This window comes from Tetrao urogallus (assembly GCF_951394365.1).
Source record: "Tetrao urogallus genome assembly, chromosome: 5".
NCBI lineage: Eukaryota > Metazoa > Chordata > Aves > Galliformes > Phasianidae > Tetrao > Tetrao urogallus.
The window spans coordinates 5,524,242-5,550,289 of NC_136818.1; the positions used below are offsets into that span (position 1 = coordinate 5,524,242).

The 26,048-nt window shown below is 41.1% G+C and overlaps 1 protein-coding gene across 1 annotated transcript; it reads right to left on the reverse strand.

Annotated features, from left to right (window-relative positions):
- Window positions 1-3,531: 3,531 nt before the first annotated feature.
- PODN (podocan) lies at window positions 3,532-25,300 on the reverse strand (the record flags this gene model as incomplete). Its single annotated transcript, XM_079536129.1, is given in 11 exon segments — window positions 3,532-3,694; window positions 5,780-5,928; window positions 8,618-9,275; window positions 10,848-10,963; window positions 13,486-13,642; window positions 15,896-16,005; window positions 19,526-19,590; window positions 21,115-21,208; window positions 22,718-22,953; window positions 25,245-25,258; window positions 25,260-25,300. Coding segments are annotated over 11 exon segments (1,803 nt in total).
- Window positions 25,301-26,048: the final 748 nt, after the last annotated feature.

Below are 26,048 nucleotides of genomic sequence, written 5' to 3' on the forward strand. Positions count from 1 at the left end.
TGCCAACTGAATGTTTCAGACTTCAGCATTTCACTATCCAGAACATCTATGTCAGCATTAAAAACTTGCTGTTCTTCTCTTTCTCAAATCTGAGCATCTCACAGGAAGAATGTCACATGGTTATGTTGTCACTTTTTGCCCCAACTTTTTGGCCTAAAGAGAAGTCAGCTTCCCAGCTCTCCCCATTTTCAGTTGAAGGCCATAAAAAGTAAGATTTTGTACGTGGGTCCTGTTCCACCAAAGGTTTGGGTTGGAACTTGGGAACAGAGTTACCATCCATAGCCAAGAAAAACGTGCGTGCTAAGTCTTGTGGACATGACTTTTCCTTATAATCTCTCAGGGCCTTTTATCCCTTTAAAGGAACTAAACAAACTATGAGCTTGGTTTGGCTTTTAACGTGCTGAGGAGCAGTGGGTTGTTTTTCTTGTTGTTGCTGGGAAAAATTGTCCCATTCAAAGGACAGATTCCATATGCAGATTCTCACAGAATCACAGAGCAAGGCATCAAAGTTTAAAAATAATCAAACACTTCTACATCAAACTGTATAATTGTGCAAACTGTCAGCTTATTCAGGAGTATAATAAATAGATCTATTTCACCAAAGACTAGCAAAACTTGCCACTGGGGTTTGCCACTAGCAATTACTCATTGATTTGAACTACATTCTGTAAATATTTCACATAGAAATCTATCCCAAAAGTCAGAATGCTATTCTATTTCTCATCTGTATGGATGATATTAAAAAATGTGTTTGTCTGGTTTGTTGGGTTTTTTTGTTTGCAATTGTTCAGGGCCAAGTTATGGGTTATTTGTTTGTTTGTTTGTTTGTTTCAATAATTAATCTTTCCTTCTGTGATTTACAACCATCATAAGTTGTCTAAGAAAATATCAGCTTGAAATTACTGTCATGTGCTACCCCAAAGGGAGAGTGTGGAATTAAGCCTTCTCCATCAGAAAAAACAGCTGGTTAAAAAGCAGGCCAACTGTTTCCAAGTAAATCCTGGAATACAGCATGCAAAACAACATGTGTTCAACCAGAAATCCTCAAAAGAAAAGAGCATTTCCTCAAACATATTAGCCACCTCAGATGAAGGCTATTATAAACAAATAGGAACCCTGCCATCCTAGTACCTCTGTAAATTTTCTTCTCCTTGGTTTCTTTATTTTCCATGATTTGGACAGGACCTGAAAATGACTCAACAGTGAGGTTTTAAATTAAGAGATTATGAGAACAAGTACCGTCACGAGACTTGAAATAAACAAAGAAATTTCTGTTGACACTTCACAGTTTCCGCTCACTTATCTCTTTTGCTTCATTAGTCTCACTTCTGATATAAAATATGTAAAAAACTCTACTGCATATATCACACTGCATACTGATATTCAGTCTTCTGGGTGTATCCTCCGAGACATTCACACCACTGCCACACGGTCAAACAACAGAAACACACAAACTATACCAAACCTTTGGAAAGTAGGCATAGGTTTTTTATATATATTCATAAGACCAGTTGTTGTATCTTAAAAACTTTCTGAAAAGGCATATACTGCAGGCAGTGGCAGTAGAGATAAAATATTATGGGATCCAGCCTTATTTTTTTTTTCTCATCCAAATATACACATTGTTCTAGCAGATGAAGAGTTTAATCCAGACTTATTGCTGCTGCTTGATGACTCAAATGCTTCATATACTGCTCCACACATGAAACTACTGCAAATATCCATCTTGTCTGATCAACAACAGCTTCTTTGGGGTGCAAGAAAAGAAAAGAAGCATAATACATAGTTCACTTAAAATGCAGTGACAAAAACAGCATTTGAAGGCATGTGTTCAAAATAGTTCCATATTGTTATTACAGATGGAAACAGTGAAGGAAGAGAAACAAGGAACAAAAGCCAGCTTTTGTGAGTTCCAAAGCAATCCCTTATGATCCTGGGTCTTGTATAAGATGATTTGGAAGCTTTGGAAAGGCATTCAGGGTCTCTCCCTGAATAAGGCACTGCAACACACTGTCTTCCATAAGCCTGGCCCAGTGCCATGACAGTTTCTGTATAATTCATTGCACATTCTGCTAAGTGTTCTATATATATCTATATAGATATATACACATAGAAATATATGTAATTTTCCATATGCTTTGCTGCAAAACAAGAGAAAAACAAAATCAGTTACATAACAGAATACAGAATTCATAACAGGCTAAATTTAGCATCTGCTGAAAAGTTGCACATGCTCCAAACCACAGATGTGCTGATAAAGCTGAATATATTCTAATAATTATATTGGATTACATTTCTTTTTTTTTTTTTCTCACAAAGGTTTGACACAGCCTAGCCCAGAGGTCTACTGTTCGACTTTCTGAGTAGCTTTTGTCCTTTCCAATCCTCATCATTTTTTCAGTGAATTAGCACTATTTCTAGCAATTCCTTGTGTCACACTCCATGACAAAATATTCATCTGGGACTAAGCTAAACATTTATTTCCATTTCAAAGCCTTGGAGCTTAAATCCTCAGCAGTAAACAGTAGTACCTTGAACCTCATCATCTCTTTTAAGTATGATAAGCTTAAGAGATGTCTTTTCTTATGGAAAAATACATACTCTTCAAATACCAATTTATCCTCATTGTTTCTTTTGCCTTTGAAAACAAAAGAGTGGCTGGCCAGATTGGTTACGGAATACTGAGATCTTAAATTCAGGATTACCAGTCTGGAATTAAAGTCAACAGCAAACAATTTGTAACCACCCAGAGGCTTTTCAATAAGTCTGAGTGAAGTGATGGATGTACACTTGCCAAGACTTACCAGTAGCAAATCGTAGGCTGTTTTAAGAACTTAAGCATGGCTATCCTGAACCAGGCATCAACTCAGCTGTGCGCACTGTCTCCCAAAGTGACCTGAAGTGGATATTCTTTCCATAAGAAATATTCCAAGTATAGTACTATCTTCCTACACACTCCAGTGGTCAGTGATTTAAGGATTGTCTAAAATAGATGTTGCTTCTTAGCCTGGTGTTTAACAGACACTGATGGGCCTTTAATTTGTCTTATTTTTTTAATCCACTTTCAGCTCACATAGTCTTCTGCATCACTGAACTCTGCAGTTTGTTCTTTATTTTCCTTTTAAACTAGCTACTTAATAATATCATGAAATACCTTTATTAAAAAATAAAAATTAAAAAAAGGAGAAAAAAAACAGAGCTGGTAAATAAGATCCACAATCTTTACCTACTGTATCTTTGTGGTTATAAGCAGGAGTCACCATGAGGAGTCCACTGCCTCCAATAAAGTAAAGATATTTACTGATTGTTTCATTTTAAAATTAATGTATTTTCTGCCTTTTTGTATTCTGCAATTCCTGGTCATACTGGGGTGAAAGTTGTTGAACCTACGGCTCAGACACCTCCTGTTAAGTTTCAATCATACTTGTAAATTGGAATTATTTACACAAGTCTGAGAACTGAGTCCGTGATTTAACTAAACATCAGCTGTTACCTTCCACATGGCGTGCCTGTGTGAGTTCACATTTTATCTCAGTTTTCCTCATCTTCCTCATCTTCTAATTCCTCTTCTGAGTCATCCTTATTCTTTGAAGTGTTGCTGAATTCAAGGTTCCCTTCAATATCCAGTACTTGTAAGTGCTGTAGACTTTGGAAGATATTTACCTTCAGTGCTCCAACTGCAATCTTATTAAACCTTTAAGCAAACAAAAAAAGACCCTCCTGTTAAAATAAGCCCGTTCCCATATCCAAGAGAGAAATGAGAGGAAACTAGGAGGAAATCATTCAGCAGTTACTCTAATTTTACAGTGGCACACAACAGCACTTAGAAATGAAAGCCTTTGTAAAGAAAGCAGAGCTGCTAAAACGCTGGCATTGAATTCTTCATGTGTAGAACTGAACAGTGTGGAACTGTGGAATGATGAATATGTGAAGATAATTATCTTTCAAGGGTCCCAACAGTGTGCAAAGGTCCTGGCTGAGAACAAAAAGCCAAAGCTCACAAAACCAATGTTCCCCCTTCCAGATCCATCATTATTTTTTTCCTCCAGACACACTGAGCTGCAGAGTACTGACTCTTCTGGAGAGAAAAAGAGAAGGAAAGTAGGTAGAGGTTATGAAGCAGGCAAACACAGTAACTGAACAAAGTTTTCTGATGGTGCTATGTATCATTGCAAAGGACCTTGCAGGAAAATAATAGGAAACGTTAAGCATCTCACACTGGTTTCTAGTTCACTACTCAAGCTCTCAGAAGATTTCTGCCCCAGCCCATATGACCACCTCTTTAACTGTATTCTGCAAGGAAAAAAATCATAGTATTGGAATTCCTCCCCCACAGATTCTTTCTCTTGGCATACTGCTTTCTCCTTCCCAGGCAGAATCTATCTGCCTCATAGCCCACATTTCAAAGTGCAACTTGCTTTTCCGTGAGATTCCATGGCATCCCTTGACAGCTGAATTCTTCTCCCACAATACATGCAATGCTGGTGCAAAGAATCTCCTTAGAAACATATGCAGAAACCTTTCATCTGTTACACTGTTTTCCAAAAATGTAAATAAGCCAATGTAAAGTTTCAGCACCCCTCACATTTCCTGCTTCATTCTTTTGAACATGCTTCAAATTGTATTTTATCTAATATTCCAGATGCATGTCATTGTTTCACACTATTAAAGGGATTAATAGCCTCCCATTAGGAAATACAGTTTAACTTGGGTGGAGTTGCCTCCTAACCATGTTAGCAAAAAACAGATCTGCAATTTTTTTTTTCTCTTTATATAGAAATATAGAATGTGGAATGTGGTTTTTGGTTTGCATCCAGGCATTCACAAAAATCTCATAAATGTGAGCAGCTGAATAGACAGACTGCTCTAATTTACACCAGGCTTTTTAATTTTATTTGCTTGGTATGGGACCTTTCATCTAAAAAGGTACGATTCCAAACTACAGAACAGTGCTGCTGCATACAGACAAAACAAGGCCATATTTAGTCTTGTGCTGAAGGGCATTCCAGGCTTTTTGAACACAACCACAGGATCAGCTTAATCACATATTCCATAGGTTTTCATAAGTTACTTCTAAGTACTATTTTCATTAATGTTCTGTTTGATTAAAATTGAATATATTATTTGGCCAGATCCTGGCTTCCCTTCTTGTGCTTAAGTCCTTAGTAACTCTGCTTAAAGTTACTTTATTGTGAGTTTACATTTGGTGTGAAACAAGTTTGGCATCTGCCACTTGTAAAATATTAGGTTTAATAAACAAGGTTCTCATCCAGTTGACAGAATAGGAAAAAACCCAGAAAATCTTTCTAAATTTAGTTGCAATTGTCACATTTGTGATAGCTGACAGCATTGACATCTGTTTCTGACAAAACTATTGCAGAAAAGCACACCACGTCAAGATCAGTCATGCAAGGCTCATGACAGGAGGTTTTTGTACACTATGAAAAGCCAGGGGCAGCAGACAGAGGCAGAGCTGTAGTCTTACAATGAGCTGTATTTAGTCTGAATATTGGAATATGAGATAGTGTTAAACATGGACTTCCCAGAATTTCTAACATGCCTAATCCATTCTCAAAAAGACAGAAAGGAAAATCTCTGAAGAGCACGTTTTATGTATCCATCTCTTTCCTCAGCAGATGAGCATAGCTTCATTGAATTTCTATAAAACAAAGATGCTTATTTAGAAAGTTAAAATTTTAAATAATTTCTATAAAGTAAGCAACAATAAAGTGAATAAAAAAGAAAATTCTTGTGTGTTGAAGTGGAAACCTGAACTCACCTGAGGTAAATTCCCTTTAGTTTGGGTGTGGACTCAAAAACATCCTCTGAAACAACTGTGATCTTGTTGTTCTGAAGATACAGATACTCTAGAGATTCTGGCAGGCCTGAGGGGATCGAAGTCAGCTGGTTGCCAGCCATGTCTAGTGACTGTAAGACACAACAAAGGGTTAAATAAATAATCAAATGTGAATATCAGCAACACTCCAAAAATAGAAGTTTAACAATAAATGAGCTTTCAAAAGCTGGCTGTGTACATACACCTCTCCTTCTACATGTTATCCACTGTTTTTACGTATATTTATACATGTCAATATACAAACATTCATATGTGTATAACACACTTATAAAAAATTAGGATGATAACAGTACAGAAGTGACGTTAATGTAAAGCTCTATCCAGGATTTTTGTTTGCAAATCATCTAGAAACAAGCTTTATTTTTCAGATGTTGCTTTAGTGAGTCTGCTCACTACACCTTTCCCTTCTGGTGAGGTCAGGAAAAGAACACTGTGTGCAGAATGGAAACTGTAGGGTGTCATCCATGCAGAAAGGTTCTGTTTGAGTTCATAGTGGAAAACTGAAGCCATGTTTACTGTAGCATAAACTGAGTTCATGTAACTCGCATCAAGGAAAAGGTGGCTGCTGCAATTCTGCTTTCATGTGCTACCATTTAACATCATGATTTCACAGGACATGCCATGTATGCTGTTTTCTTAAGCAGTCCCAACACTTCTTTATCTCTGTCCTCAGGCTTTAGCCCATGACTACTTACAGTGGTTTACAGGCAGACTGGGTTTCAGATATGTTGGGAAGTCCTTGGAAGCTGCTACTGCAAATGCTTCACTAGCTGTGGTTATATTAGATACAATCACACATAAAAACACACAGAGCAACATATGAAAACATCAGGACTACAGGTCATGACACTTCCTTATAAAAGTTTTCAGCATAAAAATTGATTAAAATAAGTGTTATATGCTATATGTAGCACTTCCCAAGCTGACATGCTAGTCACATTATTCAGCTACAGTTCTACAGACGGTTGTCATGATTTCATTGTTCTTCTCCTCAACATAATCCCAGTCTGGCAAACAACTATGCAAATGCCTAGCTTTGCAATTGCAAGCAGTCTTCAGTGATTTCCATGGTAACAGTGTGGACAGGACTGCATGCTAAGTACTTGCACAATCAGGATCTTAGACCTGATTGTTATTTGTCAAATCTCCAGTGCACCAACTCATTAACCTATTGCAGAGTTAAGCCCTTCACGGTGAAAAAACATTAATACATACTATCATGGAAGTACTTAACAGGTATTAAGGCTGCTCAAGAAGAAGTCACAACACCAAAAAAAAACCTGTCAGTTTAACAGAATCTTGCATACATGCTATTATCTTAATATGAGTTAATATTATATTAATATACTTAATATGAGTCCTGCTTAATATGAGTGGGGTTTGCTGTGGAAAAGGTGCAGCTGAAGGGCCAGAGTTTGATTCAGCAGTGCATTACTCTGGCTTGACACCAACTACAAAAGAGCGACAGCAGCATAAAAGTGAGGTGAAACTGCAATGAATCAGGCCTTTCAAGAAGGTAAGCTTGTAATTTTTTAATTCCAACCAGTACTAAAGCTGGCAATAGGTCTCATGACCTATTTTTGTGTAGAGGGAAAAAAAAAAAAAGACAGGTGACAATGGTTGCATTTCATTAAGCTACTGCAGGTAAATGGTGCCAGTATTAATTATTATTATTATAATTTTTATCAGCATCTTCCTTCCCAACTACATTCTCTCTCTGACATATTTGCACACACGTGCATGCACACATGTCACTCAGGCACCAAACAAATGCAAAATATATCACTGGAATCATCAACCAAATCTACAGCTGATACAAAGCAACAGTGCTACAGATGCTATTATTGCACTGCTGGTTTACATTAACTGAAAAATAAGCTCTTATTTATTCCAAGAAAATATTAACACAGATAAATGTTTACATTGTCTGAAAACACACTGGGGGCCGGTAAAACATACACTCCACATCTTCTATCCCTTATCTGCTTTCAGAAGAATAAATTTTGCTTGTACAGTGACCTAACAGTAGGCATCATAGATGGTTACCAGATGGCATAGGTAATGCCTTTTACTGCAGGAAACAGGCTGTTACCTAACAGGAAACGCAGACAAATCCTTCAGCCAGTGTAACAATTCTGAAAGGTCATTTTGCACAGCAGAAAGGAGATTGTTCCTGACTGCCTTATGGTTTGTGTTTAACTTTCTCGAACAATTAAGCAAATGACGAGACTGCTGATTGAATCCAGACCTCCTAAGTGCTATCCAGGTGCCTTAGCCAGCTGAGCTGCTAAATCCTGTAGCTTGGCCTGTCTGACTATAAGCTGATGTGGGGGGCTTTGAGAATTAAGAGTGGTTTTGTTTATGCATTCCTTCTTCCTGCCGTCTCTCTTCACAGCTGATTTCAGATCTTTTGGAAGACAAGCTATTTGAAACACAGAGTTTCAGTTTTAATGACAACATTCATTAATATTTAGCTGAAAATAAAGGACAGCATTAGGATTGAGAAACAAAAATGTCTTAACATTTCCCAGAATTAGCACTACACGGTGGACCACCGCTCCGGTCAGCAGTGGGAGGTACTCACCTCTGGCACCACAGCACAACCTTCCAGTTGCTAGAAACAGAGTACATGGCACTTGAAATGCAAGCCCAATACATGCATTCCAAGCAAAGCTAGTATTGGTGCCACATAAACTGGCTTAGGCAGACAGAGGAGGACATTAGCAATATGACCACAATAAGAGAAGGTGATGTTTCTACCTGGAGACTGCTGAGCTCCCTCCACGCTCTTGAATAAATGGAGTTTACTTTCAGTTTATTGTTGCTCAAATACAATTCCCGCAGTTTTGTCATCCCAGACAGAGTCCCTTTGGGGATGTCACTTATCTCATTTTCCTTCAGCTTCAGAACCTGCAAGTTCTTTGGAAAGCCATAGGGCACCGTGTTGAGGTTGTTTCCAGAAAGATCCAAGGACTTCAGTTGCCTCAGTTTACGGAAGGCCTCCCGATGGATCTGGGGACTTTTGAGCTTATTGTAGCTCAGGTTCAGCTCTTCAAGGAAGTAAGTGGTAGCAAAGTCATTCCTGTTAATCTCAGAAATCTGGTTATGCAGGATCATGAGTGTTTTCACTCGTCGAGGCAGCCCACTGGGAATCCTTTCCAGGAGGTTGTTGTACAGATGGACAGTGTGCAGTTTCTTCAAGCCCTGGAAGGCTGACGGGTGAATACCTCGGGCTTTTAATTTGTTGTTATGGAGCAGGAGGTACTCAAGGTTCTTAATTTGGGTCAGGACATCTCTACCAATCACCTTAATTGCATTCTTCTCCAGGTGAAGGAGGACGATGTTTCGAGGCAAACCACTTGGGATTTGTGAGAGGTTATTGCTGGACAAATCCAGATATTCAAGACTAGAGAGTTTCCTTGAGAAAGCAGGAAAGAAAACACTCTCCATTTAGATTCTGCAAGGTGAAACAATATTCAGCCTTCCCTAGGATTTTACAGTCCATTTCACAGAAACAGCCTGAATAATTTTTGTCTCTCTGAAATTGCATATTTAAACTGAAAAGTAGGCCTGCTTTTGAGACGATGAAATTTTACTGTAATGAAAATTAGAAATGCTAATTCAGTGTCCTAGACTAAGATACTGAACTTCTCCTGACCCTCCAGTATTATGGAAGTGAGTCAGGGGTAGATCTGCTTTGTGTAAGCTACTGAATCTGGATTCCATAGACTCAGTTGAAGCTAAAATAAATCCTCAGACCAGCCACTTACACCAACTGGATGTGGATCAGTGATGTTACATGCCAAGACTGAGGCGCTCCTGTGAGGAGACTGTAATCTGCATGGCACTACATAGCTCACTGCAGATGACTAGAAAGCTCTCAGGAAATACAAGAATTAATACATTACAGACATTACTTACTGTTTACTACACTGTTGTTCAGAGCCCTCCAAGTACAGTCTGAATGAACAAATACACTTTCTGGGTAAAAAAGTACATTACTGCAGTCGGTACTGCTTCCTTAGCCTGGGTACTGTACAGCAAAGAGTAACATCCACCCCCATCTGCTGTCTGTGATTGCTGCCTGAGCTACAGCCACTGCACCGTGTTCACCAGAATCTTAACAGAAATGTTATGTCCAACATTACCTGTAGGGTGACACAGCAGAACTAAGGTAAATTACTCTGGGAGGTTTCTGGGAGTGGTTCGTGGAAAAGAGCTTCCCATTTTTAGAGACCAGAGAAGTTTACCAGACCAGAAAAAGATTCATGGCAAGTTATAGGCATGACAGACTATGTGGTCTGGATTTTCAGGTAGAACTAGGGCAGGACTCAGTGCAAGCAGAAAGAAAGGGTAAATAGGACAGCAAAGGCTATTCCAGTTGTATCAGTTTGTAGAATAGCTTTTGCAGTCATCTGGCCATTGAGCAGCACCATTACATCCCCTGTAACTCCAGCAATCCCTGCACACTGGGGTACAGCTATTAATTCTCAACTATGTATCTGTGGCTGCTTGCAAGTCACTAAAACAGAACAAAACACAAGTGACATAGCAAAGGTGAAGGTCTGGCCTTAACTCCTAGTGAACTGCCCTGGAAACTGAGACATCTCAAGTAGCCTCACTTCTGACTTGTTTGGAAAAATGGAGAGCAGCCTGCACCATCGTTCTAGATTGCCTTTTCTCAGAGGGCAATTAGCTCCTCCTGTGATTGGGTCTGCAGCAATCAAGCAGTGATGTGGTCTGATGTTCAGTGTTCTGTGTTCTGTATAATGGAACTCTGGTGTGTGAATTCAAAGCACTCACCAAGACCTGTGCTTTTCAATGACAGTATCTGAGTCTATGTCTTTTCATCTCCACCTACCAGAGGAATGCATAACAGCACAGCTTTTACTAAGTGTATTTTAAGTACTTGTGCTTTTTTTTTGTAGATGTACTACTATACCAGAGGAAGCAGACAGACACAGGTGCAAACTACAGGCCTGAATCTCACCAGAAAGTTTCGTTGTCCATTCCTTCATTAGTCAGGTAGTTATTCTGTAAGTACAGCTCCCGCAGGCCTGTAAGTTCACTGAAGGCTCCTTTGGGAATCTTCTCTAGCTTGTTGTTCTAGAGTCATCAGAAGCACATTGCACATTATTTAGCATGAAACAACATAGGACACACAGGTTCTGCTCAGTTATTACCAGGCAATTAAATTTCAAAAGAGCTAGACTTCAGGTGTTTCACTGGAAGTTTTAATTCCACTTAAGAAATAAATACAAATACTAGATAAAAAGTATTACAACTAAGCACAATAACTGATTTCCAGTTGAATTTTTTAGGCTAAGAAGTTACAGTCTGGCACTCCAGGAGGGTTTCATTTTGTATTCATACAGTCCTTGCACCTATGTACACATCTACAGTGTAATCCAAGTAAGTGGCCCTGTAGTTTGCTCAGAATTTCTGAATTTTCTAAGACGGATTTTACCATAAAGAAGAATCAGTTTGGAAGCTGGGAACCAGCCATCCTTCCAGTGTTTGACATTTGAAAAGGCTCAGTTCCTGCAGTGTAGATTCTGAAGCAATTATTCCTATTGCTTTAGTGCTGCCTTTGAGTAGCCAGCCAGCAGACATGAACAAAATACAAAACTAAATTCCATTTATGAATTCCATACAGGAACTGTAGGAATTATAAAAGTACACATAAAATATCGAAACGGAATTTGTTTAACTTCCCACCCTTCACAGAATCACAGAATGGCCAGGGTTGGAAGCTCCAACCCCCTGCCACATGCAGGGCCACCAACCTCCCCATTTCATACTAGACCAGGCTGCCCAGGGCCCCACCTCTAGGGATGGGGCATCCACAATCTCTCTGGGCAGCCTGTTCCAGTGCCCTTCAGGTACAAGCAATAATGTGAGGAGCAGACTAGACTAGGCATGGTCCCAATTCATGTAAAGTGGATACCATCACAGAGAGACTTGGCTGCAGATTACAGTGAAGAGTGAAGAAAAAGACCTGTCACACCTACAAGTACACTTTCAATCAGTATTTTGTTTCTCACTGCTGTGTTCTGTTAACTTGTCCAGTTAGATGACAGGCAGTGCACTTGAAAACAAAATGCTTGTTTCCCTCTTTCATTTTTCTGCCCTGAACACAGCTGGGACAGCAGGGAAGAATATGAGTCCTGAAGAACAATCCCTGAAGGCTAAGCCTTCATTTAGGAGATAACAATTACTTATGAATTGCAACAAAATCCAGGGCTTTAGTAACTTCATAATATGGTAGACAAAATCTTTGCCTTCTTCAACCTACAGAAGTCTTTGTAGAAGACTTTAATGGAATTTAGCATGAAACCTTCAAGGGAAAAGGAAGCTGGGAGACAACACAGAATGTCACAAGTCCAAGGGCTGGTAGAGGTGTTCAGTGACTTTTTTGCCTTAGTCTTCACAGGCACAGGCTCTAGCCATACCACCCAAGCTGCACAAAGCAAAGGTAAGAACTTGGAGAAGGAAGATCTGGCTCTGGGGGGACCTGAGAGCAGCCTTCCAGTACCTGAATGGGGGCCTACAGGAAAGCTGGGGAGGGAACAGAACAGGTAGCAACAGGACAAGGGGAAACGGCCTTAAACTGGAAGAGGGTAGTTTTAGACCATGTGTTAGGAAGAAATCCTTTACCTTGAGAGTGGTGAGACACTGAAACAGGTTGCTCAGCGAGGCTGCAGATGCCCCCTCTCTGGAAGCATTCAAGGCTGTGAATGACCTGGTCTACTGGGCAGTGTCCCTGCCTACAGCAGGGGGTTGGAACTAGATGATCTTTAAGGTTCCTTCCAACCTAAACTCTTCTATGATTCTATGATTCCATAAACAGACTGCAGTCTACAGACGTCCAAGGAACTGTCAACACTGGGAACAAACAGAACCAGGATTCCCCACCACTGCAGCTCTCCCATTGTTAACAAAGTTAAGAACAGACAATTATGAAGTATTTTTCATCAAAATCAGATGACAGAATTAAAAATGCTGAAGACTAGATAATACCACAACTTCTGCATTACACGACTGCTGGAGAAGCTGTAGCAGTGAAGATTCACTGATCCAAACTTTCTCTGTGTTGACTAAATTGCCAGTTCAGTAGCAAACAAAATATCACTGGTGCTAGGGAACAGCAGTCTCCAGGATGGCAATTAGTGAGCACAGGCAATATCTAATGGGTAAGCAGCTGTCAGAAAAAACACCATCATCAGTGGCAACCTTGACCAGCAGTCTGATTAGTGGATGGCCATGAAGAATGAGCTAGCTTCTTGTACTAATATGCATTCATATGATTATTGCCAAGAAAGAGATCAACAGTACCATCACACGCACATGCTTTTCATTCCCCTGAAAACACTGAAAAGTGATTTTTTTCCCCTGTGAGCAATGTGATATTTTGCAAAAACACTCTATTCCTTATGAACAAAATAGTAATGACTTGGGAATTAGCTACTGTGGCTACTGTGGCTACTAGAGCATAGCAGATGAGACTTACAGAGGGCCTGGGAATGTTTTCAAGTGAAATTACATTACTTGGTTGTGTAGTTTGAATCTCACACAACACAGTACTTTTGTCACAGTCGTAAAGGAATACAAAACCCTGGTGTCATTACCTTTAAATGTAATTTGTATAATGCTGGAGGGAGATTCTTTGGAACATATTTCAGGAAATTGCTGGACATGATGAGTATCTCCACATTGTTAGAGCCATTGAACATATTATCAGGTAAGCCAGCATCTGAAAGTTTGTTGTTATGAAGGTAAACAGACCTGTCAGAAGAAGAAAAAAGATAAAGTCAAACAGATATTTAGATCTGTTTGTTCATTTTACCAAAAGAAAGCTGTTTAAAAACTGTATTTCAGCCTATTCTTCTTCCCTTAATTAGATTTGTTATCAAAACATGGCCTTTAATTTGGCAAGGCATATATATACAAGCACAACCAAATGATTGGTCTGAACATTCTTTGAAATTAGGTCTATTTAAATTCCTGGATGTGAATATGAATTTCACAAATAGCCTCATCATCTTAACAAGGAAATGAATGTAAATCTGGGACTGCATTCCTTTTAAGTCTACATTTCAGTTTTGCCATTTGGACATGGCTTTGCTTTCGGTTAAGAGAAATGAAACACGTCAGTGTGGTGGCCTCACTCGAAAGGGTCAGAAATCCTATCAGATTAATAGGTATCTTAACTTCTTAAGATATCTCCTTAACTCCAATCTTAACTTCTATTTGGAGTCAAATCTGGGCTTCTTCAACTTGCAAAATCAACCTGCAGATCTCTTGAGGAAAGGCTGTTTCACACTCCTCCATTCTTTCTGCTGCCGTGAAGGCTCAAAATACCTCAGGAAACAGTTTGCTTTCTACTTCTAGAATTCAAAAGGGCAAACAATAATGTCAGAAAGAACAAATCTGTAAGAGTTTCGTTTTTTAATGACCTTCTGGGATCTAGAGAAAGATAGTTTCTAGCTTTCCCTTCTTACTTTTAACCTTTAATATTCACCAAAGAGTTTCTCCAATCAGTTTTAAAAATGATTTTATCTTCCTTACACAGGATTTAATTCTGTATAAAGCAACTGGCTTCTGTAAAGAAATTGCTGCTTTCATTGGTTTAACTCCTAAACAAATTAATTTGACTTCTTTTTAACAGAAGAAATTATGAGATTTTACATGCTTCCATTATCCCTTCATTTCCTGTGTGCACCCAAGATGCAGTAGCAGTTAAAGTCATGGACACAGGTTAAAATTGCAAAAGAGTACAGTGTAAAGTTTTCTTTTACAGCTTATTCTTGGACTCTCTACTGGTGGCAGAGAACTTGGCATCTTTCTGGAAAGGAAGGAAAGGCTCAGTATGGAAACACAATAGTGTGACCAGACGCTCCAGGAGGTTCAGAGCCACATGAAAATACAGTTCACCTTTCATGGTCAGCTTTGCTTCTAACTCATAAATATTTGCCTTTCTGAAAATGTTATTTCCAAATAATGAGCCTAAGATCATTAACTCTGCTGGGGACAGAAACTCGGAAATGGATGAATCAATTCTCAGAAGATTAAAATGAGTGCTGTTGTGGGAAAGTATGTGAAAATCACTTCTGAAGAGTGCAAGAATTTTAATACAAGATTGGAACATAGTAACTTATGTAACTCAGATGAAGGAAGAATGTGTATAAATCTAGCTTTTTTCGTGATGAGATATTGCCTGAAACCAATGCCCAATTCAGTCTTTTCATCTACCAAGAGCTTACAAGACTAGAGGTCTAGTAAGTACTGAGTAGCTTCTGTTCTCAGTGAAACCAGAGGGAACTGAAAGCTCTTCAGTTCATCGTAAGATTGGGCTCTAGGAGCTCAACTGGGTTAGCCATTTTTAAGTAGTTCTGAATTTGGATGCATAAATTGCTATCAACAGAGTTTGAGACATCTCTGCAGGATTTAGATGCTGTACTGTCCCTATAAATAGATTACTTAAAATGCCTTTGGGAAAGACTGTATCTCACAGGAGGTCTGTCTACATGCAGTTGAATTTGAGATGGACTAAAGCATTACAATGGCTCCAGCTGACAAAATCAAAACCTGAAACTAGCAGAGAGGCCTTTGAAACCAGACCAGAGGGTATGAACCACTTGTGAAGGAAGGTTACTATGCTTAGGTTTAATACAGTTGAGTTATACTCAACTGCGTTGAGTATTGCATTCCCAACATGATTCTAATTTTTTAATGAATGGATTATTAAAAAATGGGGATTTCTAACTATTAATCCACATTCTGGGAAACTAAAGCTGTTCCTGAAGCACAAACAAAATGGAAATAATTTAATTTTTATCTATGCAAAAGTTGGCAGCTACTAGAAGCCCTTGGAATGTGTTTGTCGGATCCTTCATGCTGAGATTAACAAGTAGTCAGCTTCCTTCCAAAAAATATCAGTAGGCAATAAAATGGCTTAGCCAGAAAATTTCTTAAACTTATCAAGAGCCTCCGAGCAGTGTCAGAACTCCAGTCTTATTTCACTTCCCAATCCCTTACCTCAAGTTTGGTTTCTGTCCAAATGTGAGCCCATATATCTTAGTGAGATAATTGGCTGCAAAATCTGCACTGATCAAGGTATTTGGTAGGAATTTTGGAGCCACTGTTAGCTGAAAGAGAAATACAGATGCGAATTTCAATTAAATGCAACATTTTAAGCAAGCATTAGACCGTACACAAAACACTTGCAAATTTTTTTTCTCTGAAACAGAACGCATATTGCATGAAAAATAATTTAAAAAATAAATTGTCCTCACTTGCTAATCTCCAGGAAGGAGACAGATTTTTGCTCCAAGATATGTGAACGTTTGTTTTGCTTGGAAGCATCCTGTCTCTTGGTGAAAGAAGTCAAGAAATTGTTATCCTAAGAGTAAATGCCATGCTTGTTATTGTTCATAATCCTCGGTCTGGTGAGCCAAAAAAATCCAACCCACCTCATACTGGCCTACTATTTACTCCCATAAGGAAGTCTGTTGGTTCAGAGGCTGGGAATGTCATTTCACATGTCTACCAGTATTGCATCCATTTAAAACGATCTCTTCAACAAAGGATGCAGGTTCCCAAAGTGCAGAGACGCTTCTGAGTCAAATGATGAAATATCAAATGGAATCCCAAAGCTGTACAATGATACCTTGCTCACTAAGCAAGTGAGGTATCAGAAACAAAATACGAAAAGTTCTTGTCTCTGCAAAACTTCTCAGTTGAAGAGATGTAGGAGAGGTCCTGTTTGCTTTTGGTCTATTGCTATTTCCATTGGTGATATAAAAAGAAATGCTCAGAACACTGTATTTGAGTAAAACTCAGTGGAGTGAGAACTAATGATTAAAAAGCTTAGTTTTACAGAAGGTTTGGGTAATACAACAGCAAGCTTTGCTGTCTGGCTGCTACTAGTAATTATTCATCTAGACACCAAGATTACAGGTTGCATTTTTATGGGCTGGAGGGCAATTCTGTGGAAAGCATGAACCCAGAAGATTAAGCCCCGGGAAAGAAATTCTCAGCACAATGCTGTGCTGGATACGAGCCTTCAGTCTCATATGCCTTCTTGTATGCTTGTGCCTTCTGCATAAGCAGACTACTGAACTGCAGTATGCATGTGCTACCATGGTTACATGTGTCAACTATAGCACCAGTGAGACAACTGATCAGATACTTTACATACGCTCTGAAGCACTCTGAAGGACTCTTCTACAGACATTCTGACTTTTTTTGTTTCCTAAAGCCTTTGAATTTACTGGTAGTTTGTCACCTCCTGACCTGGGAAATAGGATATCGTGCAAGCGGACCCATATCTGATTAGGAAGGTCTGACAGTGCCTCAGAAAGAACTAAGTCACCGTCACGACATAACGGTGAAAAAAACAGGAAACAGAGTTAATCATTTTCATATATGGTGGCACATTAAAGCTTTTCTCCTGAAACCCAGTCTATTGGGTCATGACTTACACAAAACAAAAGGAATGGCTCAGATATACGAAATGAGAAACATCTGAACCACAAGAAAGAAAAAAGTTTCATTCAAAGAGAGTTTTCGCTTGCACAGGACTCATCTTTGGCATTTCGGCATTCAGCCACGAGACTGATGGATCTCCAGTGGCTGATTGCTTGAAGGATTAATGCTGGAGTGCTGTAACGTAGCAAAACCAAGGTGTCTGAGTAGCTTCATCTGATATGTTGCCTAACAAGAAGCAATCTGCATTTGTGCAGATGCAATTTTCTTGCAGCTTTACTGTCGAATCTTCCTTTCCATATGGCAAATACTGTTTCTCCACTAATAACATATAGTAAAGCAATGAGCTTAGAAGGATTATACAAAAGTTATCACTTGTTTGAAACAAATTTTCTTGCTTACCATAAGCTTTGGTATCAACAAAAGCACTGGATCCAAGTGAATCCCCTGTCACTACGGGAATATTTGGAGATGCAAAACCTTCTGCCACCAAAATCACCAGCTTACAGTAAATAACAGTGGCAGCTCAGGACATGCTCTGTAGTTGGATAGGAGAGCCTTCAGTTATGAGGCTCTCTGCAGCTACGATGTGATTAATACACACTGTGAGCGTGATGAAAAATTCAGAAGGAAACTACTGCATCCAATAAGCATTATTACTAAAAAGCCACTTTAGTCTTTTATGATATTTCATTTCTCCAACCAACTAAGCTCGTTTAATGAAAAACAATATCTGATGGGATCACAAGTGCAGATAACCCATAAAACAAGGAGCAAACTACCAGCAAATCCCTGCTCTCCTCCAGACACCACAGTTACTTGATCTGCAGCACTTCCCAGGGCAGAGTGATGCAGTTTGAAGCCAATATGGTTTCTCCTGGCTTGTGATTTATAAAGAAATGTGTTATTTCTGTGGGTCCACAACTTCTCACCATAACTAGTTCTGACATTCGCTGATGTTTGCATTTTCTATTGGGATCCTTTTCTCTCTGCAGTAAAGCCAGAAACCCCAAACATTTTGTTTTGTCACACAGGGAAAACTGGAGTGCAAAGTTCTGGAATATGAGTCACAGTCTGGCTTATTCCTTTTTATGGAGTTATTAACTGCCAAGATTGTTATATGGAAATGGTGCTTGAAAGAGAGAAAAGAACACAATGTTACTGTACTAAATAATGGGTTCTATTCTCAATAACTCCATACAGAAAATCATGGAGTGATTCTGGAAATGCCGTGGCCTGGCTGAAACCTCAGTGTGGCCACGTGTATATAAATGAAACATCAAAGGGTCACAGATGTTAAAAGGATAATAAAATATTTGTGCAGACATGCATAGAAATGCATATAGAGAGAGAGAGAGGAAGGGAAGGGTATTAGGCAAAAGAAGGTCTGTCTGATGTTTCAACTCCTATATTTTTTGTGGTATTCTAGTTCCTTCTGTAGCAAATATTTGTGGGGGATCACCAGAGAAAAAGAAAGCCACAATGGGAACCTCCAGATACAAACATATGTGAGAAGGCATTTCCTTTGGCAGGGAGGGAAGTGTTTTTCTGTCATTACATCCAACTTGTATCCCCCAGTTGTGAACTTCTTCACTGAAAGAAGTCCAGCTCCTACCACTGCAGGTAAAACAATAAGTTAATGACCTGCTCAGTTTCACTGTGTGTGGGTATCCCCCCACAGCAAACCCAGTGAGAATGGGGGCCCAGGAAAATGGCATTTTGCTGATCTCGATGGCACACACATACACAGGTAGGAGGATGTGTTTGTTCACAGGTTTTTCAACCCACCCTCATCTGATGAGACAGGCAACACTTTGCACCATTACCCCACAGCCTATTTGCATACATGCAGCTACCAACTGTGTATGCAGCTGATCCTAAGCCTACTGAGACCAGTGGCAATTTAAATTGCAGAGGCTCTCCATGCCTGCCTACACACACAAGGGCAAGTTTTCACTAGCTGCACAAAGTAGGCCTTGAAAATATACTGTTGTGTGAACCTCCTAAGTTTTTATAATACCCACTGCTTGCCTTGACCTTAAATGAACCTTCACTAGAATATCACTTCAGGACAGTTTTACTTACACAGGATATACATTTTAAAAAAGAATAGAAGACTTGCTTGTTGAGCTTTCACAACCCAATTAGAAAAGAATTCTGAAAGCCTTCTGAGCCTCTTACCTTATTGTTTGCCAAGTATAGGTAATTTAGGTTCTCCAGGTGCTCAAATGCTTCCTCTGGCAGCCCTTAAAAACAAGAAAAATTCTGATCAGAAACACTGGCATCCCATTGCCTCCCTGTTTGGAAGTACAAGAGGGTATTTTTCTCTTTCAGAGAATATTTTAAAACAAGATTTTAAATATTCTTCATTGGCACTGAAGCAACCTGTTTCAGACCTACTGTTGCTTTTTTTATAAAAAACAAACCAAACCAAAGCAGAGCATTAAGAGCAATGTAAGACCATTAGAAACACTAAGCAGGCAGGGCTGGTGGCCAACCCCTCTGGCAGGATTCATGTACAGAGCAGGTATAGACTTGCTGTACAGCTGATTATAAGTGCTTCAGCAACCATGCTATCTGATAAGTTTATTTTGTCACTTTTTAGATGACTCTGCAGATAACTTCTCTTGGTGGGACATAATCTGAGGTTGTTTAATGACCAGATCAGTATGATCTATGACTGTGATGTTGCCATCATAACATCAGTAGCTGCATGTTGTAACTCTTTCATTGTTTCCCCACAATCCATATAACCATGCAGTAACCAGCCTAGAGTCAATCCAGCTCAAAGCTAATCATGCTCCAATAATTACTATTTTTCAGCTGAATTGCTCCACACCCAGATGATCCCACAAGCACTGTTTCAGTCACAATGGCAAGTGTACAAAAGACACTTTCACCTAGCACTTAGATAACCAAAAGTGAAAGGTGAAGCTATTTCCCATATCAAAGCATACATGAAACCTAGGGTTGCACTGAGGTTCGTGAAAGAAACAGCACACCCAAAAGGTAATAATATGAAAGTCAGAATGTATTAAGCAGTCTTCTTTGTACCATGCAAGAATGATATGCTTTGGGTTCCATGAAACGTCTGCATTCTCAATCAAAGCTGTTCCCTATCTTTGCAATAAAGATAGCAGGAGCATTCAGAGCAACTGGACGACATGAAAGCAAACAATGCTCTCTTTTGTATTGTGTGCCCTGCTCTCTTACTGTTTACTACAACTCCTGCTTTCCTGACTGGGGCAGTTGTCAGGTCTCTCCAATAAACACTAGACTTAGCAAGCAACACCTGCCTACAGAAGTCACAATGATTTTTAAAGGGCAGAACTTACCTTATTTGTAATCTATAGTATTTGTTTTTATATTTAATTCAGCAAGGACCAAACCGGACTAAACTGCAGTGACTGACTGGACTAAACAAGTGGATTAAGAAACAAGGTCAGTCAAAAGGAAATCATTCAGCATGTAGACGTTTCTGGTTCTCAAGTGCATTGCACTGATGTGCCTGAGGGACTGGAGGGAGTTTCCTGGATAAGCTCTCACACCACAGAACACAGTGCTGCTGCCAGGTCTCCTCCACTGGTTCAGTACGACTGCATTTTTATACACTGAGAATTATGTTTCAGACGATAAAATGCCTTCACGATCTGTGGGATGCTTACAGAAAACCACTACAGTCAAGTCGGCCCATGAAGTCTTACAGCTTTCCCTATCAGCTGTCACAGGGCTGCTGTTGTTCTGTGCACTTCACAGCTCTTCCACCTTACCTTTTGAAGTCAGCCTGTTGTTTTGCAAATTTAGAGTTTCCAGTCTGTGAAGACGAGCAAGCTCTTCTGGAAAGATTTCTTCTATCTGGTTGTTCTAAGAAAACAGAGAGTGTTAATCATCAGCAAAGTGGTCCAAGAAAGTTCCCAATAAAACCCAGACTGTGAACTTCAATAAAATTTGGAAATTAACCAACCATGTAAAATCACTGTCAACAGCTTTCTCTCCATAATGAGCCAAGTTTGGATCTCAAAACGAATACATCAAAACCCAGCAGCATTTGAAGGCCTGAAACAAATTCTGTAGCCTGTGTCCATCCCTATAAATATCCAACTTATGCACTGGTAGCACAGTGTGATCATGCCTGGCAAGACCTATAATCCATTTGCCACAGTCTTGAAGTCGCAGCAAAGCATTTGCTACAAGGTTGGCACTGTGGAACTTCACATTTATTGCTGCTGTTATTTGAGTGTTGTTTTTAACACGAAGGATTTTTGTCCCACTGCAAACTTGTCATGAGCAGACAGTCAAACTGCACTCCTTTTTTCACTGGCCAGGAGTGACTACCATCAGATTTTCATTGACAAGTTTACTAACATTTAGACCATTTATGAATTTAGTGTTTTAGCATCTAGGAGGCTGAAAAAGGAGACCTGCTATACTGGAAGCCAAGCTAATACACAGAAAGTGACAGCTGCTGTTCCAAAGTAGCTTTCCTGTTTTTGGCATTAGAGCAGGAGCCATGCCTAGCACATGCCTGGAACAGATCTGCTGAAGAGGGTGCCAGCTGACATTACAGTTTTTCTAACTACACAGCACTTGGATGGAAAGCACTGTACAAAATCTGCATGCTACCCATTGACCAGCCTTGGTAAATAGGGGCAATAAACAAGGTTAAGGGCTAAAGTACAGTGAGTGAAGCACCAGCTGTCTGAACATCACAGCCAGCACCACCCACAGCTGCAGCACTCTCTGGGCACCGTCCCTGGGCCTGCTGGTGGCTCCAGGCAAGCTTCAGGCGCCTCCCTGGGTACACTCTGCTTACAATACTTTAACTAAGATGTAGAATTGTGGAATCATGAGGGCTGGAAAAGACCTGTAAGATCATCTGGTCCAACTGTCCACCTACTGCCAATACTGCCTGCTGACCACGTCCCGCAGTGCCACGGGGACAATATATCCAACCTGAACCTGCCTGGTGCAACTGGAGGCCATAAAGCTCCCATGTAGGGCTGCCAGAAAATTTCTTATTAGCTAAAGGAGTCTAGTCCATGCTTTTCATAGACAACTCAAAATCAAAGACTTTCACCATGAAAAGCAATTCTTACTTTGGACAAAAATTCTTCGTTTGGACCTGGGGAGAGAATAAGGAGAAAAAAAAATCCAATCTTTTTTCCTCCCTTGATGTGTGGGGAGAGAATTAAGGTGAAATCTCCCCTCTGCTCTGGGACAGGAATGGCGGGATGGGGGAAAGGAGATCCTGAGATGGTGGGAGACCCACAGGTGGGCGAGGGGAACCGAGTGCAGCACCAGCATGGGGCCCGCTGCTTCCAGCACACACCAAGGAGGCAGGATAGAGCCAGGGCGGGCGATGCAGGCGCTTACCTGCAGCGAGAGGTGGTTGGTCAGCTCCGGCAGCAGCAGCGGGAACTCCTTCAGGTCGATGCCACCGCAGTCCACGACGCCCTCCTGGGTGCAGCCGCAGTCGCGGGGGCAGCCGTGGGCCGGGCCTGGTGGGCGCCTTCGCCCCACAACACCCTCAGGGAAGTCGTTGGCGGCGGCACAGCCCAGCGCCAGCAGCCCCAGCACCAGCAGCTCCCGGCCCCCGGCTGGCATCGCCCCTGGAACAGAGAGAGGGGTCAGCCCGAGGCAGGAGCGGCCCGGCAGCCCGGCCTCCTCCAGCCTTCGGCCCAGCGCCCACCCTGAGCTGAGGGAACCACGTTCCTGCTCTCCCCCGTGCCCTGAGGTGTTCCCGCTCTCCCCGCGTGCTCTCGGGGTGCTTTCGAGGCCCCGCAGCACAGCTGCTGAGGTCTGAGTTCCCCACAGGCCCCCAGCTGGGACCCCCGCCCCACCGCTGACCACTCACACTGTTTATTGCATCTTTCATATTGAGAAACACCAGATGATCCTGGAGATTTATACAGGAGGTTATGCAATGTTATTTCTGTAACTGCTGTCGCACTGCTCCTCGCAGTGATGCACAGGGAAGCGAGTCTCGCTGAGGTACAACAGTGCCTCATCCTGCCGGCGCTGCCTCACAGCGCCAAGCTCCACGACGGGCTTCCTGCTGCGCCTGGCAGTGCCCACCTGAACCTCCACAGCCTGGCTGCTGCTCAGCTTTCGTCTTCCTGGCAGCAGGTTAAAATACTGCAAACAGCGGCGGAGCATCTGCCCAGCAGCCAGCTGGCCCTGCCCCAGCCCTCTGCCTCATTCCTTGCCCTTCTCACATTTCACACTTAACGATTTGCACTCAGAACGAGTCATGGCTTTTTTCCATTTTTTTTTTTGCAGAATTATTTGAGAGTGATGAGCAATTCCTGTTTAGGCTGAACTTTTAAGGTAAAAAAGCAGAATGGATTCTTGACCTCAGTGTGAAATAAGTCGTCCATTCACCCCACAGGCCGGGCTGGCAGCACCAGCACTGCTCCCTTTGCAGCCCCATGGTCTGTCACTTGCACCTGCTGAAATTCCCCAGACTCTGGGCCCTTGGGAAGCACTGGGGAAATCCTGCTGTGAGTCACAGTCGTGAAAATCTGAAGTTAATGTCTTCAAACACTGACTTACACTTGAGGAAATAGGAGAAGGTGACATTACAGGACAGAGCTCTGGCTTGAGACACGGGCTGTTTTGGTTTGGTCCTGGTCTTTGCTACAAACATGCTGGGTAATTTTAAGCATTTAACATTGTTTGCTTGATCCCTCTTACCCTGTTCCTTTATTCCACAGCTTCCATATCTGTAAAAGCTGCATGTAATGAAATTAATCTCCTTTATAAAACATACCAGGGATCGGATGGTTTTCCTTAAACGGCAATATAGCTAGATATTAATAGTGAGATCAAAATTGGCCATATGAGTATGCCAACAGTGGATTAGTAAAATCCTTAGTATTTGGTGACCTAACCTTAGAAAATATTTCAGAAATCTTAGAGAAAATAATCCCAGAAAATAATCGCAGGAAGTATGATATATCAGATCTCCAACAAAATATTCCCCCCCTATATCACTTCCTCTTACAGGTGTCTACAACCAAAACTAAAGGAAAACAAAAATGCTGCATACAGATCAAACCCAGCCCTGCTGTAACAGTGCCAACACTTTCCATACCAAGTTACATCATGGTTAGTATCAGGCTCTGTGTTTGCTGCATGCTGACATTTCCACATCTATAGCTGAAACAATTGGCATGAAAACTAGCTAAGGAAAAAAAATAATAAATAAAAGCATGAAATACTGCATCAATTGTACAGCAAAGTTGCTGAGACAATCTTACCCCACTGCCTTCAATATGCATGCTGCTGCTGTGATGCCTTTGAAGGGAATGCTGCCCTGGTGCCATCGGGAGACACTTCAGATACATAAACATCTGCTTGCATCTGGAGTGCAGGCAGTAAAACCAGGCATGGCTTTTTCTTTCAGTTCAAAGAAAGCCTGAAGAAACTCGATCCATTTAAATTCATTCCCATGAGCCTAATCCAAATCCTTATAAGAAACCTTATGCAATGAGTAGCTCAAAACCAACTGGAAAGAGTATTCTTCCCTTGCTGTCAGACTCCCTTGCTGTCAGACTCATTCACCCGAAGACTGAAGTTTCACTGAAAGCCACTTCAGGGTTTTCTGTGGCTGCATCTTTCTGCATCCAGACAGAACCACCGCTGATTTCTGCACTTTGCTGCTGCACAGCCCCAGCGGCTGCAAGCTGCACAAGGAACCTCTCAAAAAGTGAGCTGAAGCATCAGGAGTTCTGTAGTTTCTCAGTGCTTATAATTACCTCAGTAAACAGCAGAATCACGTTCAAAATACCTCACCTCTGTTTCTGTTGGTTCTCCACACACATTCTCACACAACACGCACACAGCTGAGAAAACATCCTCTCCTTCAATATCAACAGGTTAAGCAAATAACCTGACTTACACTGAACGTCCCCTCAGAGCTGCTGACTGGCAGGCTGCTGCATGGGGTCTGACCATCCAGCTTTTAGAGCAATGAAGTGCTGAGAAACTCACCTCTGCTGTCAGAGATCAGATGAATGGAGAAGAGCATTTCCCGTGCTCCCACAGGCTCCCTCGGCTCATGCCATGTCAGTTACACGCGCTGAGCTCAGAGCAAGTCTCCCCTTTCCAAGCCAGATCCGTTTCAGATGTGAGCAGCAGAAGCAGAGAGAGTAACAGGCAACCCCCTACCAACGAGTTTTCTGCACTTCCCAGCAAAATCAGGGAGGAATTTTCCAAAGTCACCATATGGGAAAATGTGAGTAGGAAAGAGGAAGCAGCTATAGTCTGAATATAAAGACTTGGGCAAGAAACGATCTCCCACTGCTTTCTGTCAGTGCAGCTTGCAAGATCTGTGAGAGATGCCAAAAGAAAGCACGCTGGATTTGACAGAAGCAGAGGCGGTGTGTGTTTTAGCATTGCACTGCAGCTGCACTGCCTGTTACTAGATCTTTCATTTTAGCTGCCTTCAACACCAAATCTGAATTCCAGGTGGGAATGTCCTCCCGTTCCCTGGGGGCCTGGTTCAGATTAGCCAGGAGCAGACAGATCCACAGCATTTCCTGTATTTCGTCTTACCCCCCTTTGCTTCCCCCTGATTTTAAACACATCAGCTGATCTTCAGAGACCAGGGGTACGAAGGTTGTGAAGTGACAAATGTCTCAGAAGCAAAGCCCTAACGTTTAACATAACACCTATTTACCAATCTCTTCTGTATTTTCTAAGC